General features: G+C 37.4%; 1 protein-coding gene across 2 annotated transcripts in view; it reads left to right on the forward strand.

The window, feature by feature from the left end:
* Nucleotides 1-18152, forward strand: part of GABRG3 (gamma-aminobutyric acid type A receptor subunit gamma3) — a 723796-nt gene that overhangs the window by 41021 nt on the left and 664623 nt on the right. For both annotated transcript variants that reach the window (XM_047738864.1, XM_047738865.1), the window contains exon 3: nucleotides 16450-16517. In XM_047738864.1, coding sequence (XP_047594820.1) covers nucleotides 16450-16517 — 68 coding nt within the window. The remainder of the gene's footprint in view (nucleotides 1-16449; nucleotides 16518-18152) is intronic.

Below are 18152 nucleotides of genomic sequence, written 5' to 3' on the forward strand. Positions count from 1 at the left end.
GTAGTACTGAAATATTGAATTGTAAAGGTAGATTGGAAAGTGAAATTAATTTGGAATAGTTCAGTAAAAATATTTTGTAGACTAGTGTGTAATTGGTTGTAATAGCATCACAGGATCACAGCTGGCTTTTGCCTTCATATGAGTGGAATCATGTAGCATTTGTCCTTTTTTGACTGGTTTATTTCACTTAACAAAATGTCATCAAGGTTCATCCATACTCTAGTCTATAACAGCATTACCTTCTTTTCTAGGGATGAGTAGTATTCCATTGTACTTGTGCACACATTTTCTTTATCCATTCATATATTGATTGACATTTAGGTTACTTCCATCTCTTGGCTATTATGATTTCAGAAGGTTTTAAGTTTGATGCAGTCCTATTTATCCATATTTGCCTTTGATCTTTGGGCTTTTGATGTCATATCCAAGAAATCTTTGACAAACACAAGTATCATGAATATTTTCCCATTTAGTTTTAGGAGTTTTCTAGGAGTCTTACAGTTTTAGGTATTATGTTGAGATCTTTAATACATTTTGAGTTAATTTCTCTATGTGGGGTAAAGTAAAGATATAGCTTAATTCTTTTTCACGTAGATATACAGTTTTTCCAACATCATTTGTTGAAGAGACTGTCCTTTCCTCATTATATAGTTTTGGCATTCTTGTCAAAAATCATTAGGCCATGTACACAAGGGTTTATTTCTGGTTTTCTATTCTGTTTCATTTGTTTATATATCTGTCTTTATGCCACTACCACACTGACTTTGTTACTGTTGCTTTGTAGTATTTTAGGGATATGTGAGACTGCTAACTTGAGCCTTTTCCTTTTTAAGACTATTATGGCCTTTAAGGTCCCTTGAGATTCAATATGGACTTTAGAATGGGATTTTCTATTTCTGCCAAAAATGTCATTGGTATTTTGGGTAGATTGACATCTTAAAAATATTAAGTCTTCCAGCGCATGAACACAGGATGTCTTTCCAGGTGCCTTCTTTAACTTCTATTACTAATGTGTTATAGTTTTCAGCACACAAATCCTTTGCTCCTTTGGTTGAATTTATTCCTAAGTATTTTTTTCTTTTTGATGTTATTATAACTGGAGCTGTTTTTTAAATTTCTTTTCCAGATTGTTCATTGTTAGTGTATAGAAATTCAACTGATTTTTGTGATTTTATATCCTGCAACTCCGATGAGTGTGTGTTTGTGTGTGTGTGTGTGTGTGTGTGTTTTCATATGTTGAACTAACTTGTATTCCAGGAATAAATCCCACTTGGTCATGGTATATAGTCCTTTTAATTTCCTGTTTCTGTTTGCTAGTGTTTTGTTGAGAGTATTTTATCAGACTTCAGAGATACTGGTCTGTAGTTTTCTCTTCTTGTAGGTCTTTGGCTAGCTTTAGTATAAGAGTCATGATAGCAGCCTCACTGAATGAGCTTGGAAATATTTTCCTCCTCTTCAGTTTCTTGGAATAGTTTGGGGAGGATTTTTAATTCTTCAAATGTTTAGTAGAAATCAATAGTGAAGTCCTCTGGTCCTGGGCTTTTCTGTGTTAAGATATTTTCATTGCTAATTCAATATCCTTTCTAGTTATTGTTCTGTTAAGATTTCTTTCTTTTTTTTTTTTTCATGATTTAGACTTGGTAGGTTGTATGTTTCCATTAACTTATCCATTTGTTCCATGTTATGCAATTTGTCGGTGTATAATTGTTTGTTATTATAACCGCTTTTATTTCTGTTTTATTTCAGTTGTAAGTCCCCTCTTCCGATGATAATTTTAGTTATTCGAGTTTTCTCTCCTTTACTCTTAGTGTAGCTAAGAGGTTGTCACTTTTGTGGATTATTCTGAAGAATCAACTTCTGGTTTTAATTTTTTTCTGTTGTTTTTCTATTATCTATTATGTTTAAGTCTTCTAAAATCATCATTGTTTTCTTTCATCTGGTAACTTTTAGTTTAGTTTTTCAAGTTCCTTGAGATGCAAAGTTAGGTTATTGACTTAAGATCTTTCTTCTTCTTCCTCCTCCCGTCCTTCTCCCCCCAACCCCTTCTTCTTCTTTTTAATGCAAGTGTTTGCTGGTATAAAGTTCCCCTTTACTGCTATCTCTGCATCTCATAAGTTTTGGTATTTGAGTTTTTGTTTTCATTTGTTTCCAGATACTTTCAAATTTCATGTGATTTCTTCTTTGACCCACTGGTTGTTTAAGAGTGAGTTGTTTAATTCCCACATATGTGTTTAATTCTCACTTCTCATAGTGATTCCTAGTTTCATTACATTATAGTCAGAGAAGATAGTTTGTATGCATGCTTTCAATATTCTTAAAATTAAGACTTGTTTTGTGACCTAACATATTGTTGTATGGAGTGTTTTACATCTATCTGTTACGTGCATTGGTCTGTAATGTCGTCAGATTTCCTGTTTCCTTATTGATCTTCTTCCTGGTTGTTATATCCATAACTGAAAGTGGGGTGCTGAATCTTTTACTAATAATGTGTTGCTGTCTATTATTTTTTTTCCTTTCGTTCTGCCAATATTTACTTTATATATTTGGGAGCTCTAACATTACGTGCATATATTTTTATATCTTCCTGGTAAATTGGTCTTTATTGTCATTATATAATGGCATACTTTGTTCCACGTGACACTTCTGGTCTTAAAGTTTCTTTCATCTTATATACATATGGCCTCTCCTGTTCTTTTTGGGTTCCCATTTACATGTAATAAGTTTTTCATCTTTCACTTTCAGCTAATATGTGTCCTTAGATCTAGTGTGAATCTCTTGTAGATAGTAATTTGGATCTTGTTTTGTTTTGTTTTGTTTTTTAACTATTGAGCCAGTCTGTGTTTGTATCTTTTAATTGAGTCATTTCATCCATTTACCTTTTTTTTTTTAAGAGGGAGAGGAAGAGAGAGAGAGGGAAAGAGAGATAGAGACAGAGAGAGAGCAAGAGAAAGCATGAGTGAGCAGACGAGGGGCAGAGGGAGAGAAAGAGAATCTTAAGCAGGCTACATATGGAGCTCCATCTCAAACACTGAGAACATGACCTGAGCCGAAACCAAGAGTCAGATGCTTAACCTACTGAGCCACCCAGGTGCCGCAATCCATTTACTTTTAAAGTGATTATTGATATGGAGGGACTTATACTGCCATTTTAGTGTCTTCTGTATGTCTTACAGTTTTTTTTCCCTTTTTCCCTTTCTGCATTCTTTCATTTATTTTTTGTGGTGACATATTTTGATACCCTTCTCATTTCCCTTTGTTTTGATTTATAAGATACTTTCTTTGTGTTATACAAAACATCTTAAAGTTATAATAATCTATGTTAAACTGATGACAACTTCAGTTTCATATAAAAACTCTACTTTTTTACATCTCTGTACCTCCTGAAAACTTTATGCTTTTGATGACACAAATTATTTATTTTTATATTGTGTATTCATTAACATAGACTTATAGTTATGTTCTATGCTTTTAAAAATCTTTATGATATTTTTAAAAATATTTTATTTATTTATTTGACAGACAGAGATCACAAGTAGGCAGAGAGGCAGGCAGAGAGAGAGGAGGAAGCAGGCTCCCCACTGAGCAGAGAGCCCGATATGGGGCTCGATTCCAGGACTGGGAATCATGACCTGAGCCGAAGGCAGGGGCTTTAACCCACTAAGCCACCCAGGTGCTCTCTTTATGATATTTAAAGTGATTTATGTACCTACATTACAATACTCCATAATTATATATTTATTTATATACCTTTACCAGGTATTTTATATTTTTGTATAGTTTTGTGTTTCTATTTATTATCTTTTTGCTTCAGCTTGAAGGACTGCCTTCAGCATTTCTTATAGGGCAGGACTAGTGGTGATGAACTTCCTCAGCTTTTGTTTAGCTGGGAAAGTTCTAATTTTGCCTTCATTTTTGAAGGACAGTTTTGCCAGACATAGTATTCTTGGTTGTCAGTTTTATCTTTCAGCACTTTGATTATATCATACAATTACCATGAAGCCATCAAAGTTTAAGCTGAGAAATCCAGTGATGATCTAGTAGGAGCTCCCTTATATATGAAGAGTCACTTTTCTGTTTTCAAGATTCTCTCTCTGTCTGATTTTTTGAGTTTGATTATGATGTGTCTCTGTGTAGATCTTTTAAGATGATCTTACTTGAAGTTCCTTGAGCTTTTTCAATTTGTATGTCCATTTATCTCCTCCAAATTAGGATATTTTTTGTCATAATTTCTTCAAATAGGCTCTGCATTTTTGTTTCTTTTCTTTCCAGAACCTCCATATGTTTATGTTGTTCTGCTTGATGTTATTACAAAAATCCCTTAGGCTAGCTTCATTTTTCTATATTCCTTTTATTTTTGTTTTTCCAGCTTGGTAATTTTGAATGTCCTCTCTTTGAAATTACTCATTTTTTTCTTCTGTTTGGTCAAGTTTGCTTCTGTGTTCCTCAAGTGAATTTTTTCAATTCAGTTATTGTAATTTTCAGCCCCCAAATTTCTGTTTGTTTTTTCTTCATGATTTCTATATCTTTGATATTCTCATTTTTCTCATGTATCATTTTCTTTATTTCACTTGGTTGTCTGCCTGCACTCTCTTTTCATTCATTGAGCATCCTTATGGTGGTTATTTTGAATTCTTTGGCAATTAATATATTTCTGTTTAATTTCCTGGAGATTTAATATATTTCTTTAAACCCTGTTTCTCTTACCTTCTGTGGGATTTAGGAATTTGAAAAATCAATGACTTCTCCCAGTCTTTGTGGTCTGGTTTCATATTGGGAAGAAATCTTGCCTGCAATGCATCCTCCTTGGGCTTTTTCTTGTAATAGAATTGAAGAGGTTTGCCAGTACTACCCAGGAGCTTCACCTGGTGTCTGACTGCTGTACTGAGGCCTCTCCAGTGCTGTAGCAAACTAGGCTGGAGCTCTTCTTAATGTTTTTGTGGGATACCGCAGATTTTGCTGATTGACCAAACCATAGTGATGACTCTTGTACTCAGTAGTCCCCAACCTGATGCCCATTTCCTGTCAGTGCTTAAATTCACACAAGACAGAAAGTAGCTCCTGGGGCAATTCTCCCAATAGTCAAAATGTTGAATGTATATACTAACCCTTCTTTTTTCCTCTCCAGGGAGAAGTTGGGAAATAGGAGCTTTGTCTTGATATTTTCTCTCAATGTTAGGGGAAAGGCCCCTGGTGAGTGGGTGCCATGAATTTTCTTGCTGGGCTTCCACGTGGCTGGCTTCAAGTTCACCTGGGGTGCAGAGACCTCTCAACTGGCTTTTGGACTTCTCACAAAGGCAGCTATTAAGTTGGGTTCTTTGTTGGGGTAGGAGGATCTGGGGCTTCCTTTTCAACCATCTTGCTGGTATTGCTCTGTTATGCATTTTTTTATTAATTTTTAAATTTTTTAAATAAACATATAATGTTTTTATTTTTATCCCCAGGGGTACAGGTCTGTGAATCGCCAGGTTTACACACTTCACCGCACTCACCATAGCACATACCCTCCCCAATGTCCATAACCCCACCCCCATCTCCCGACCCCCCTCTCCCCCCAGCAACCCTCAGTCTGTTTTTTGAGATTGGGTCTTTTATGGTTTGTCTCCCTCCCAATCCCATCTTCTTTCATTTTTTCTTTTTCTACCCCCCAAACCCTCCGTGTTGCATCTCCACTTCCTCATATCAGGGAGATCGTATGATAGTTGTCTTTCTCCAATTGACTTATTTCACTAAGCATAATATCCTCTAGTCCCATCCACATCATCGCAAATGGCAAGATTTCATTGCTTTTGATGGCTGCATAGTATTCCATTGTATATATATATCACTTCTTCTTTATCCATTATTCTGTTGATGGACATCTAGGTACTTTCCATAGTTTGGCTATTGTGTACATTGCTGTTATAAACATTTGGGTGCACGTGCCCCTTCGGAGCACTATGTTTGTATCTTTAGGGTATATACCCAGTAGTGCAACCTCTGGGTCATAGGGTAGCTCTATTTTCAGTTTTTTGAGGAAGCTCCACACTGTTTTCCAGAGTGGTTGCACCAGCTTGCATTCCCACCAACAGTGTAGAAGGGTTCCCTTTTCTCCACATCCTCGCCAGCATCTGTCATTTCCTGACTTGTTAATTTTAGCCATTCTGACTGGTGTGAGGTGGTATCTCATTGTGGTTTTGATTTGTATTTCCCTGATGCCTAGTGATGTGGAGCACTTTTTCATGTGTCTGGTGGCCATCTGGATGTCTTCTTTGCAGAAATGTCTGTGCATGTCCTCTGCCTATTTCTTGATTGGATTATTTATTCTTTGGGTGTTGAGTTTGTTAAGCTCTTTATAGATATTGGATACTAGCCCTTTATCTGATATGTCAGTTGCAAATATTTCTCCCATTCTGTCAGTTGACTTTTGGTTTTGGTAACTGTTTCCTTTGCTGTGCAAAAGCTTTTGATCTTGATGAAATCCCAATAGTTCATTTTTGCCCTTGCTTCTGTTGTCTTTGGTGATGTTCCTAGGAAGAAGTTGCTGTGGCTGAGGTCAAAGAGATTGCTGCCTGTGTTCTCCTCAAGGATTTTGATGGATTCCTTTCTCACATTGAGGTCCTTCATCCATTTTGAGTCTATTTTCATGTGTGGTGTAAGGAAATGGTCCAATTTCATTTTTCTGCATGTGGCTGTCCAATTTTCCCAGCACCGTTTGTTGAAGCGGCTGTCTTTTTTCCATTGGACATTCATTCCTGCTTTGTCAAAGATTAGCTGACCATAGAGTTGAGGGTCTATTTCTGGGCTCTCTATTCTGTTCCATTGATCTATGTGTCTGTGTTTGTGCCAGTACCATACTGTCTTGATGATGACAGCTATGTAATAGAGCTTGAAGTCTGGAATTGTGATGCCACCATCTGTTATGCATTTTAAAGTATAGTAGATTCTCTCAGATACCATGCCTCTCATACCATTCTCAATCTTCTCATTGTTTAAATTTGTTAGTTTTTCATATCTACTAAAATTCTATTGGTGAATACAGTTTGATATTCCCAGTTAGGTAGTAGAAAGGACAAGGTGTTATCATGAAGAACATTATTAAAATGTATCATTCCTGTTAATGGCCAGTTATACTCATGCTTGGAGGAAAACTCAACTTTAAACACTCAGTTTACAGATGTCGAAAATGAGCCACAGAAAATTTAAATTATTTTCACAAGTTGGTGTGGCTACTTCAGAGTCAAATTTATAAGATTATTAGACTTTGTGGATGCCTTTTTAAATTCCTTTATCCTCTTATCACCAAACTCTTTTAAGAGGTGGAGATTTATATACCCATTGGAGTTCTGAAGTTGTGGTTCTGAGCTGTAGCACTAGTGCTCTTTTCATTCTTTTGAGAATATGAATTCTCAGGCTGTCTACCTCAGTAATACATTTTTATCCTAGTGCATACAAAAGCGGAATCTCACTGTTTGACTTCTTTCATATTACTTATCAGGTGTGACCTAGGTCTGAGGTGCTAACAACTGTATCTTGATCTTTTAGCTCTTGTTGGCCCACTTGAGATCACACACTTACAGAAAGATTGGGAAAGACATAGGGTTTTAGCGTTGGCATCTATAGTTCTGGGATTGGGGGAGGTGGGATTAGCTGTAAACCTTATAATGGAATGTCAGAACCAGGTTAACTGGCCAAGTAGGAACCCTAATAGAGTTGAAATGTGACCCACAGTAGTGCTCTCAATGCTGCAGTTGTTCATTCTATGTACCTCTTCCCTCCCAAATTCCTTCACCCATTCCCCCATTCTAGGTTACTAGTATTCTTCTAGCTAGAGAAAGGCATTTAAAAACACCTCTCTACTGACATGGTATAGATGGACTTACTGTAAGACTCAGAGGCAGTATTTGCATTTTCAGGAGTTTGGAAAGATTATTTGTGATGATGATGGTGATGGTGATGGTGATGATAAACTGAAGTCATTTTTTTAAGATTTTATTTATTTGAGACAGAGAGAGAGAGCGTGCACACAAACAGGGGGAGGAGCAGAGAGAGGGAGAAACAGGCTCCCTGCTGAGCAGGGAGACTTAGAGGGCTAGATCATAGGACTCTGGGATCATGACCTGAGCCAAAGGCAGATTCTTAATGCACTGAGCCACCCAGGTGCACCTCCCATGGAAGTCATTGTTATCCAGAATTCCTTTAAGCCTCATTGCCAAAGTTAAGCCTCTGGGGAGTGTGGGTGAACCCTGAGTTTTGCTCTAGTGAGGCTGCAGAATCCTGGATGAGTCACCTCCTCAATCATGTTTTTAAATGCCCATCTTTCAAATGGGAATGATAATACTAGATATTGATTAGATGCAAATGCTTATTACCATGCAATGTAATAGATATTAATACTTTTATCTATGAGCATCAGCAGGAGGGGAGGCAAAGCTTAAAGGGACGTTGGTGATGGAGTAGGGAGTCAGGCTACCTAATGCGTCATCTTCCCCAGTGGTACTCTTAGTTCAGGTAAAGGAAGGGGGCAATAAATTGGAGGGACCAACAGCAGATGAGTTCCCACTTTTTCCTCAAAGGCAACAAAGATTAGAAGGGAGTTTATCAGCTACAAGAAGAGCCCTATTGTTTAATCTCATGAGCATGAGTTGGTATTACTTATTTCTCTTTTTTTTAAATTCATTTGCAGATATTTAAATCTTTCTCAGTATATTTAAATTTCTCATGATAAAATAGAATTTAAGTGACTAGAAAGACTTTTAGACATAAATATTAGTTGAAAGGCAACACATGGAAGATTTTGGCATTCTTTTCTCCATCAAACTGCAGGGGTTCCAGCAGTCATAGCAAACATTTAGTGAGCACCTACTACTTACTTCACAACAGTTTAACCACCCCTTTTGAGCCCCCATCATGATTTAGGTTCTATTATCAGCTCATCTTACACTTAGTGGGACTGAGGCACAGAGATGTTAAGTAAGACACCTTTCAGGATTACAGAACTGGTAAATGGCAGAGCCTCTTGGACAGCCAGGCAGTATGCTCTTCTGGCTGTGTTGCCTCACTTAGCACATTTGCTCAGTGTTCTTTGGGGTCCCATTCCTCCTCCCTCTTGCGACCAGTCTGGGGCCAACTCATGAAGGATTGCCTTCTGCCGAGAGCTATAATCACTTGGAGCTTTCCCTCACTCTGCATCTTCTATTCTTGTCAATACTTACTGCCCCTATATTCCATCTATTCTAATCTATGTTTCTGTCACTGCCTATTTCTTGCTTGTTTACGAATGAATATAAATGGTTTCATTTGCTCTCGCAACTCTCTCAATGCCACTCTCGGCTTTTACCTCTCTCAGGGAGTTAATGCCATTTCCGTTGTAATAGATGCCTATTTCCAGGAGTTCCCTTGTCTTGGACAATCTTTTATCAGTCTTGACCAATTGACTACTACTTGCATCAATCTGTGGTTGCCATCATGTTCCAGGGGACATTTAAAATTGATTCTTCCTGTTGTAGTTTGGAATCTCATGTGAACATTTAACATGTAAAATTCATTTAAATATAATAAAACCACCATTTTCAGGAACCATAGTAATCCAGTATACAATGAGTACCTACTGTGTGCCAGGAGTTGTGGCAGATGCTGTGGGAAAGGGTCAAACTGGATTACCTGTAGACCCCTCTCTCCAGGGGCCAGTCCTCAGTGGGAATGTTAAGGGATGCTCATGACCTAAAAGTAGCAAATAACCTAACAATATGTAGATTCACAGAAAGGCTATTGAACTTTTTCTCTCAGTTACTACATGTAAAATAATTTTTCCTAATAGACCCCAGGCACTTAGTGAAAATTTGTATAAGATTATCTTCTGTAAGAGATATTAATCAAGTGACTGAGAAAAACCAAATGATTATTAGTATGGGTCTTTGTGGTCTCTGAGGCCTACCACTTCAACATGCTGGGTATTTTATGTAAATCTTTAAACTCATTCCTTCTGGGATGGATTCCTGCTCTTTTACCTTTCCCAGAGAAATTGACGCCAACTCACCCAGGGTCCCATGAACCCACATTGCAGCAAGCATGACTCCTCTGTTTTCTACTGTTTTTTTTTTTTTTGTTTTTGTTTTTTTAAGTTTTCTCCTCCAATTCTTCTAAAGTAAAACATGCTGTCATAATTCTATGGTTTTAGAGAGGAATGGGATGTTTTGGTCAGTTAAGAATCTGACCTTATTTTGAGGCATCAATGATCTATTTGATTCATTGAATGACATTGGTGCTCGCCTCTAGGGCCCAGAGCCAGAACAGCAACCACCAAATTTGGCAGGCAGAAAAGTGAAAGATGTTTGTTAAGATTTATATGTAACTGGGAAGCAGTAAACTGGTGGCAGATTATACAGAAATGTTTTTATTACCTGTTTTGTTCAGGTTTGGCATTGTGGACAGCTGCTAAGAAGTATTCATTTATGATACATCAATGCAGTCCCTTAACAGATAACTTGTTGGGAATTTTGGAAATGAAATTTGATTTATTTTTCTATTTATAAGAGGGGCTGAATTTGTCTAATAGGAATCTTATTCTATATTAGATATGCTTTTGGATGTCAAGCATCAAAAAAATAGACTTTCTTGCATTGAAACAACTTAATTTACTTTTTATCATGACAGCTTTCCTTTTGTGTCCACAGTAAACAAGACAGGCTTTAAGCAGCATTCTGAAAAGCAAAATTCAGCCATGTGCCCTAAGGTTCATCAGTAGACAGACCCACCCTAGACTTATACTCTTCCCCCAGTGAGGCCACTCTGACAGGTGTCATTTCTTATCTGTGCATCTGGGTCATCTTCTTAGCTCCTGACTGCTAATTATTATTATTATTTTTTGGAGTATGGAATGGTTTCTTTTTCTATTAATTTTTTTAATTTTTTAATAAACATATAATGTATTATTAGTCCCAGGGGTACAAGTCTGTGAATCGCCAGGTTTACACACTTCACAGCACTCACCATAGCACATACCCTCCCCAATGTCCATAACCCCACCACCCTCTCCCTCCCCCCCTCCCCCCACAACCCTCAGTTTGTTTTGTGAGATTAAGAGTCTCTTATGGTTTGTCTCCCTCCCAATCCCATCTTGTTTCATTTATTCTTTTCCTATCCCCCAAACCTCCCACATTGCATCTCCACTTCTTTATATCAGGGAGATCATATGATAGTTGTCTTTCTCCAATTGACTTATTTCACTAAGCATGATACCCTCTAGTTCCATCCATGTCATTGCAAATGGCAATATTTCATTTCTTTTGATGGGTGCATAGTATTCCACTGTGTATATAAACCACATCTTCTTTATCCATTCATCTGTTGATGGACATCTAGGTTCTTTCCATAGTTTGGCTATTGTAGACATTGCTGCTATAAACATTCGGGTGCACGTGTCCCTTTGGATCACTACGTTTGTATCTTTAGGGTAAATACCCAGTAGTGCAATTGCTGGGTCATAGGGTAGCTCTATTTTCAACATTTTGAGGAACCTCCATGTTGTTTTCTAGAGTGATTACACCAGCTTACATTCCCACCAACAGTGTAGGAGGGTTCTTCTTTCTCCACATCCTTGCCAGCATCTCTGACTGATAATTCTTGAATACTTGTTCTAAGAGGAGGAAGCCCATGGTTGAGTGGAGAAAACTAACAAAATAGGTCTGTGCATTGGTTTTGTGTCAGAAGCAAGTAGAAGTGCAGTCTACATTGCTGCCTTTTGGGCCACATACCTCTTTTAAGGGAATGAATGTGGTTGACCACTGTCACAGCTTACCCAGTGCATCTTTTCCACATTCCTTTATGCTGCACAGCTTATGAGTTTGTGATTCTTCTCAGATATACTCATTCTGAATTTATAGGAAATAATGACACCCAAATAGGCAAGATATAATTAAAAAAGAATTGAAAACTGAACACATTAGCCCTATTTTATACTTTTTCAATTGAATCTGACTCCTTTCACTCAGAAAATCACATCCTCTCCCCCTCTCTCCCCATTTCTAGCTTTTTCACTTCCATGTAACTCTTCATCCTTCTATCAACTACCCAGAGCTTAATCTTTTTTTATTGTGGTAAGATATACATAACATGAAATTTACTATCTTGGCCACTTTTAAGTGTAGAGTTCAGTGGTATTGTAGGTATTCACATTGTTTTGCAACCATTACTGCCCACCACCCATCTCACTCTTTTCATCTTGCAATGCTAAAACTCTGCACCCATTGAACACCCACCCTCCTTTACTCCCTCCTTCAACCTTTGGCAACCTCCATTCTTCTTTCTCTCTGTGTGAATTTTACTACTCCATGTACCTCATAGAAGCGACTTACAATGTATGTGTCTTTTTTGACTGACATATTTCACTTATTATAATATCCTTAAGGTTCATCCATGTTGTAACGTGTCATTGTATTGTGTATATGTATATACAAACACACATGCATATTTTAATTTTACATTTTATATTTATAATTTTAAGATTATAGTGTTTTGATATCTTAACCCCCCCCCCTTTTTTTAATTGAGGTGAGACTGCTCCTCTGGGCCTAGCCAGTTCTTAGAGATAGCATAGGGCTTAGCCAGGAGCATACCTTTGATATGTAGGCTAACCAATCCAGAGCCATAGTCCTTCTCTCTGGCCCTTACACTGCAGGAACCAATATTCTTCTGCCTTAATCATCCCCAAACCACCAAAGATCACAGGAATTATTCAAACTATTCAATCCTAATTGTTTATCCTGCCTTGCTGTGTCTCTCCTGTGAAAACCCCATGTATGATCATGGTATAAGTGCCTTCTCCCTCTGCCTTTCCCTGGCTTCTGTCTTCTGACACGGTGGTGTCTTTCCCAATGTGACCCTGCAAGGCATATCTCCAGTCTCTAGGACTTGTGAATATAAGGAACTTTGTTATTCTGAGCATTTTGTCTTGGGGCTACATGTGACTGACCATCACATAAAAGAAAACAAAACAGTGAAAATCTTCCTTTTTAAGGCTGAATGATATTCCATATGAATACACTGCATTTGTTTTATCCATTTCTCCCTCCATGGATACTTGGGTTGTTTCCACCTTGTTGGCTTTTGTGCATAATAGTGCTATTAACATGGGTGTACAAATATATGTTTGATTTTAATTCCTTTGGGTCTATCAGAAGAAGTGGAATTACTGGGTCATGTAATTCTATGTTTAAATTTTTTTTTTTAAAGAAGTGTCATACTGTTTTCCACAGTGGCTGTGTCATTTTGCATTCCCACCATGAGCAAGAGTTTCAGTTTCTCCACATCCTTGCCACCACTTATTGTTTTCCATGGAAGTGAAGTGGTATCGTAGCGGAGATGAAGTAGTATCTCATTGTGGTTTTGATTTGCACTCCTTTAATGACTGGTGCTGTTGAGCATCTTTTCATGTGCATATCTTTGAAGAAATGTCTAAATCCTTGACTGTTTTTAAATCACGTTTTTTGCTTATTTGTTGTTGAGTTGCAGGAGTTCATTCTATGTTGTGGGTCAACCATGTATCAGATATGTGATTTGCAAATATTCTTTCCCAATCTGTGGGTTGCCTTTCCATTCTGTTGACTGTTTCTGATACACAGAAGTTTTTAATTTTGATGTAGTCTAATTTATTTATTTATTTTTTGTTGCCTGTGCTTTTGGTGTCATATCCAAGAAATCATTGTCAACTGCAGTGTCATGAAGGTTTTATCCTATGTTTTCTTTTAAGAATTTTGTAGTTTCTGGTTTGACTTTGGGTCTTTAATCCATTTTAAGTTAATTTTTGTGTTTAGTAACATAAGGGTCTAACCTACTTCTACATGCGAATATCCAGTCTACCAACACCATTTGAATGGTCTGGCCTCCTTTGTCAAAGATCATCTGGGGCATCTGGGTGGCTCAGTGGGTTAAAGCCTTCAGCTCAGGTCATAATCCCAGGGTCCTGGGATTGAGTCCCACATCATCGGGCTCTCTGCTCAGCAGGAAGCCTGTTTCCCTTCCTCTCTCTGCCTGCCTCTCTGCCTACTGGTGGTCTCTGTCTGTCAAATAAATGAATAAAATCTTTAAAAAAAAAAAAAAACCTTTGTCAGGGCCTAATCTTGAGTCTTTGAATTATAAACCTTGAGCCATTTGTGAACAGTCTCTTTCCTGGGTTCCATTATCAGAGCCACTTTCTTAAAAGCTCCGTTTACTTTAGTATGATACTGCTTAAAAGAGCATTTACTTAGAACAGTTAATTTCCCAGCGCCTGAGTGGCTCAGTTGGTTAAGCAATTGCCTTCATCTCAGGTCATGATCCTGGAATCCTGGGATCGAATTGTGCATTGGGCTTCCAGCTCCATGGGGAGTCTGCTTCTCCCTCTGACCTTCTCCCCTTTCATGCTCTCTTTCACTGTCTCTCTCTCAAATAAATAAATAAATAAAACCTTTAAAAAGAAAACAGTTAATTTCCCCCTAGTTTTGTGTGCACATGTGTGCATCTGTATGTGTGTGTGTGTGTGTGTGTGTGTGTTTTCCAAACTGTTATCCGTTAAAACCTTCATTGCACTAATGCACTTAATACTGATTTAGTACTTCCCACTTCAAGTTGTTAAGGCTTTATGTCTCTGGGTCTTTTTTAATTTAATGAGATTAAGAGCTCTGGGAGCGTAAACTCTAATACCATAAAATAACCAAAAAAGTCTCTTGCAAAAAGTAGGTTCTCACTTGATTGACTTAACACAGGCTTCTGTATGACATCACCAAAGGTTATGTGGTATCTGGAAACAGAAATCTTGCTGAATCCAGTGAATTTAAAGAAACATGCTACTTACTATTTATAGTAGTTAAAAAATCAGTCTAAAATGAAGAACAGTCCTTTTAGGAAATGTAACCACCATATACATAATACATAGAATTGTGTTGGGTTGTTTTCCAAAATGCCAACAGCTCTTTGAAGCTAATATAACTTGGTTATCCTGACAGATGTTAGAGTAGTTGGCTCAAATTCATAATCATTGTTTTCATTTTCACAGAAGTCTGGAAAACATGGCTTGGGCTACAGACTGCTGGGTATGCAATTTATTGAAACTGTAAGCTCACAAGTGTCGCTCATAGTTCCGAAAGTAGAGTGCGGAAGTCCAATTTGTGAATGATAGGTTATTTAGTGAAACTGAAGGAAGCTTATCAAAATAATTGCAGATACAAACACTCTTATATCTGAAATGATATGTTTCATATGCAAAGGTTCAGAGTCTTGTTCCTGTTCCTCTGGGGAAGAAATATTCTAAAATTGGTGGGTTGAGGGGGTAGGAGAAGAGTAAATGAAACAAGATGGGATTGGGAGGGAGACAAACCATAAGTGACTCTTAATCTCACAAAACAAACTGAGGGTTGATGGGGGGAGGGGGTTGGGAGAGGGGGGTGGGCTTATGGATATTGGGGAGGGTATGTGCTATGGTGAGTGCTGTGAAGTGTGTAAACCTGGCGATTCGCAGACCTGTACCCCTGGGGATAAAAATATATGTTTATAAAAAATAAAAAAAAATTATAAAAAAAAATAAAAAAATGTTACACTTTCAAAAAAAAAAGAAGAAAAAATAAAAAATAAATAAAATTGGTGATATCATTCCCTTTATCAGTTGCTAAGTGCAGAGAAGGGAACCTCCTTCTTTTCAAAGGGCATGAACCTCTGACTCAGATGTTGGCCAGCTCTGCAATCTCATTATTGGTCCCTGCCAAGGAAAGAGAAACTGGTTTTCTTTAAGGGGAAATAAACTAATTTTACCTCTGATGCACAATGTTGGATTACAATATCTCACCTATAAATTTTATGCCATCGTGGTTGAAACTGTAATTCCTTGACTTACTAAAGTGTTATTCATTTATTAATTATAGGATTTTAAATTTGTGATACATTATGTTTCTTTAGGTTTTACAATAACAATAATCAATATTCCTTATTCTTCTTTGATGCATGCACTCTCCAGATCTTAGCTTTGAGTCATTTTGTTAGGCAGAACAATTAGTTAGGCAGTCAGGTGATGGCTAACCATCTCTGATATTACTCATCACTGGGAGGCTTGGCTTTATAGAAAATGTTGGCAGTAAGTTGCTTATGCAGTATTTTCGGTCATTTAACATTTATCCTCTTTTATTTTCTTTGCCATAATATCAGCTTAACAAATATTGCAGGATATCTTTACAGTCATCTATTCCTGGCATCTTGCAGGGTATAAATGTCCTGTTTTCCAAGAATTTGTTAAATACAAGTAAGAATTTCTCATCCTTTGAGAATTTTAAAAAGGAAGACAGGCAGGGTTTGAATTGCAACTACAAGGCAAATCCAAAAGAAAAATCCACCCCTTTCCCACATACCCATGAGGTGTTAGTGCATGAGTCAAAGGAAGTTGAATACTTCTTTCCTCCATCTCTCTGACACAAGGTGTTAACACACATGTATTTTTCTCCACAGTAAAACCGACTGTAATTGACGTTGACATCTATGTTAACAGCATTGGTCCTGTGTCATCAATAAACATGGTAAGAAGCTCTTTTCTTCTCTGATGTGAAGACCTTAATATTAGTTCTTACATTCTTGTTGTGAGTTTCTGTTTGAGATTTATCATGCAAGTTTAAACTCACAACTGACTTCTTAAATCAATAGCATTGATTGGTAGTTTAAATATTGAAAATGGTTAAGAAAAATCAGGGAGTGGAGTTTGTGACTCTAGTAGTGAGACATGGCTCTAGTGTTTAAAAGACATCTCACCCTCCACCTTCTCCACACACGTATTCAATGCAGATAGGTTTTCAGGCGAGATTATTTGCAGTTGTGTAGTCATTGGCTATTTCTGGTTTCATTACTATTGGGGATAAATATAAATGACAGATTTTTAACTTTTGGTTCAGTTTTTCAAGACCCCAAAGAGCTGCCTTTTAGTGTTTCTTGGGAAAGGATCTGAAATTACCCAGATTATACTTTGCTCTTCAGTTTGAACTCTGGGGGTAAATAAACCACCTTATTTTTATTTATTTATTTATTTTGGCAGGAGAAAGTGTGGTATCAAGTAAGTGATTTTCCTGAGTAGGGTATTCTCACAGATTTAGAAGCAAAATGAGCTCCAGAAGTAACTGCAATGTGAAAGAAGGCCTTCCCTGTAAAAAGTGCTTAGCTATAAGGAAAGTGTTGGAATGCTGGAGTACATTAGCAGGTGTCCCAGGAGGTGCTACAGGCCGGTGTCTTGGCTCCAAGTGGAGTGTGCAAGGTTTCAAGAGCATGCATTGGCATTTGTGGACCCAGTGATGGCAGGAACTCTTGTATGCTGGGGGCTTCTTTGTACTTTACTGCTGCACACTGGCTCCTGGATTTGCAGGGAGGGGGGGTGAGGCTGAGGGTGGGGTATTGCCAAAATGCTGACTTAGATGCTGTCTTTTCATTGCAATGTTCTGTGGTTAGAAATAATCCCTCCAGAATTAGTAGCAAAAATCAGTTCTTTTCATTGGCAGATATTAAAAGTGTTCATCTTTTCTCTGATGATATAATGTTTTCTATGTAGGGGTAAAATTATATTTATGGGTGACTCACTTAAAAAAAATGTCATCCATAAATTGAGGATGGGCACTGGCAAAACGGTGGGTATTAAGGAGGGCACGGATTGCATGGAGCTCTGGGTGTGGTGCAGAAACAATGAATACTGTTACGCTGAAAAGAAATTAAAAAAAAAAAAAACACGGTGAAATGAATAAAAAAGAATTCAGTTCCACGGCCTGTGGACTGCGGATTGTAAAATGTAAATTGTAAATGTAATATTCCCTTTCCTTGATAAGTAATGAATTCGTTGACCGAATAAAGACTGTAATCACTTCTCAGTTCATTTGTTTCTTATTCGGGAGTTTTATTTTCTTACATCAGTTCCACATTATTCATTACCCTTATGTCTAAGACTAATTTATACCCAACACTAACAAAGAAGTGCCTCCATAGAAATATAGTTAACAAAATTATTTTAGAAAGAGGTGCTTGTATTTGTATATCGTAGGGATTTTCATGAACTCCTATAACTTTAAGATCTACTCATTGCCCAGGATTAAGCTTTGCTATTGGAATTGATAAAAATTTCTGTCTGGGGGTCATAGCTTCAGAGGAAGAGGCAAAGTAAGTGATAGTCATGTACA

Source organism: Lutra lutra, chromosome 7 (genome assembly GCF_902655055.1).
Source record: "Lutra lutra chromosome 7, mLutLut1.2, whole genome shotgun sequence".
NCBI classification, from domain to species: Eukaryota; Metazoa; Chordata; class Mammalia; order Carnivora; family Mustelidae; genus Lutra; species Lutra lutra.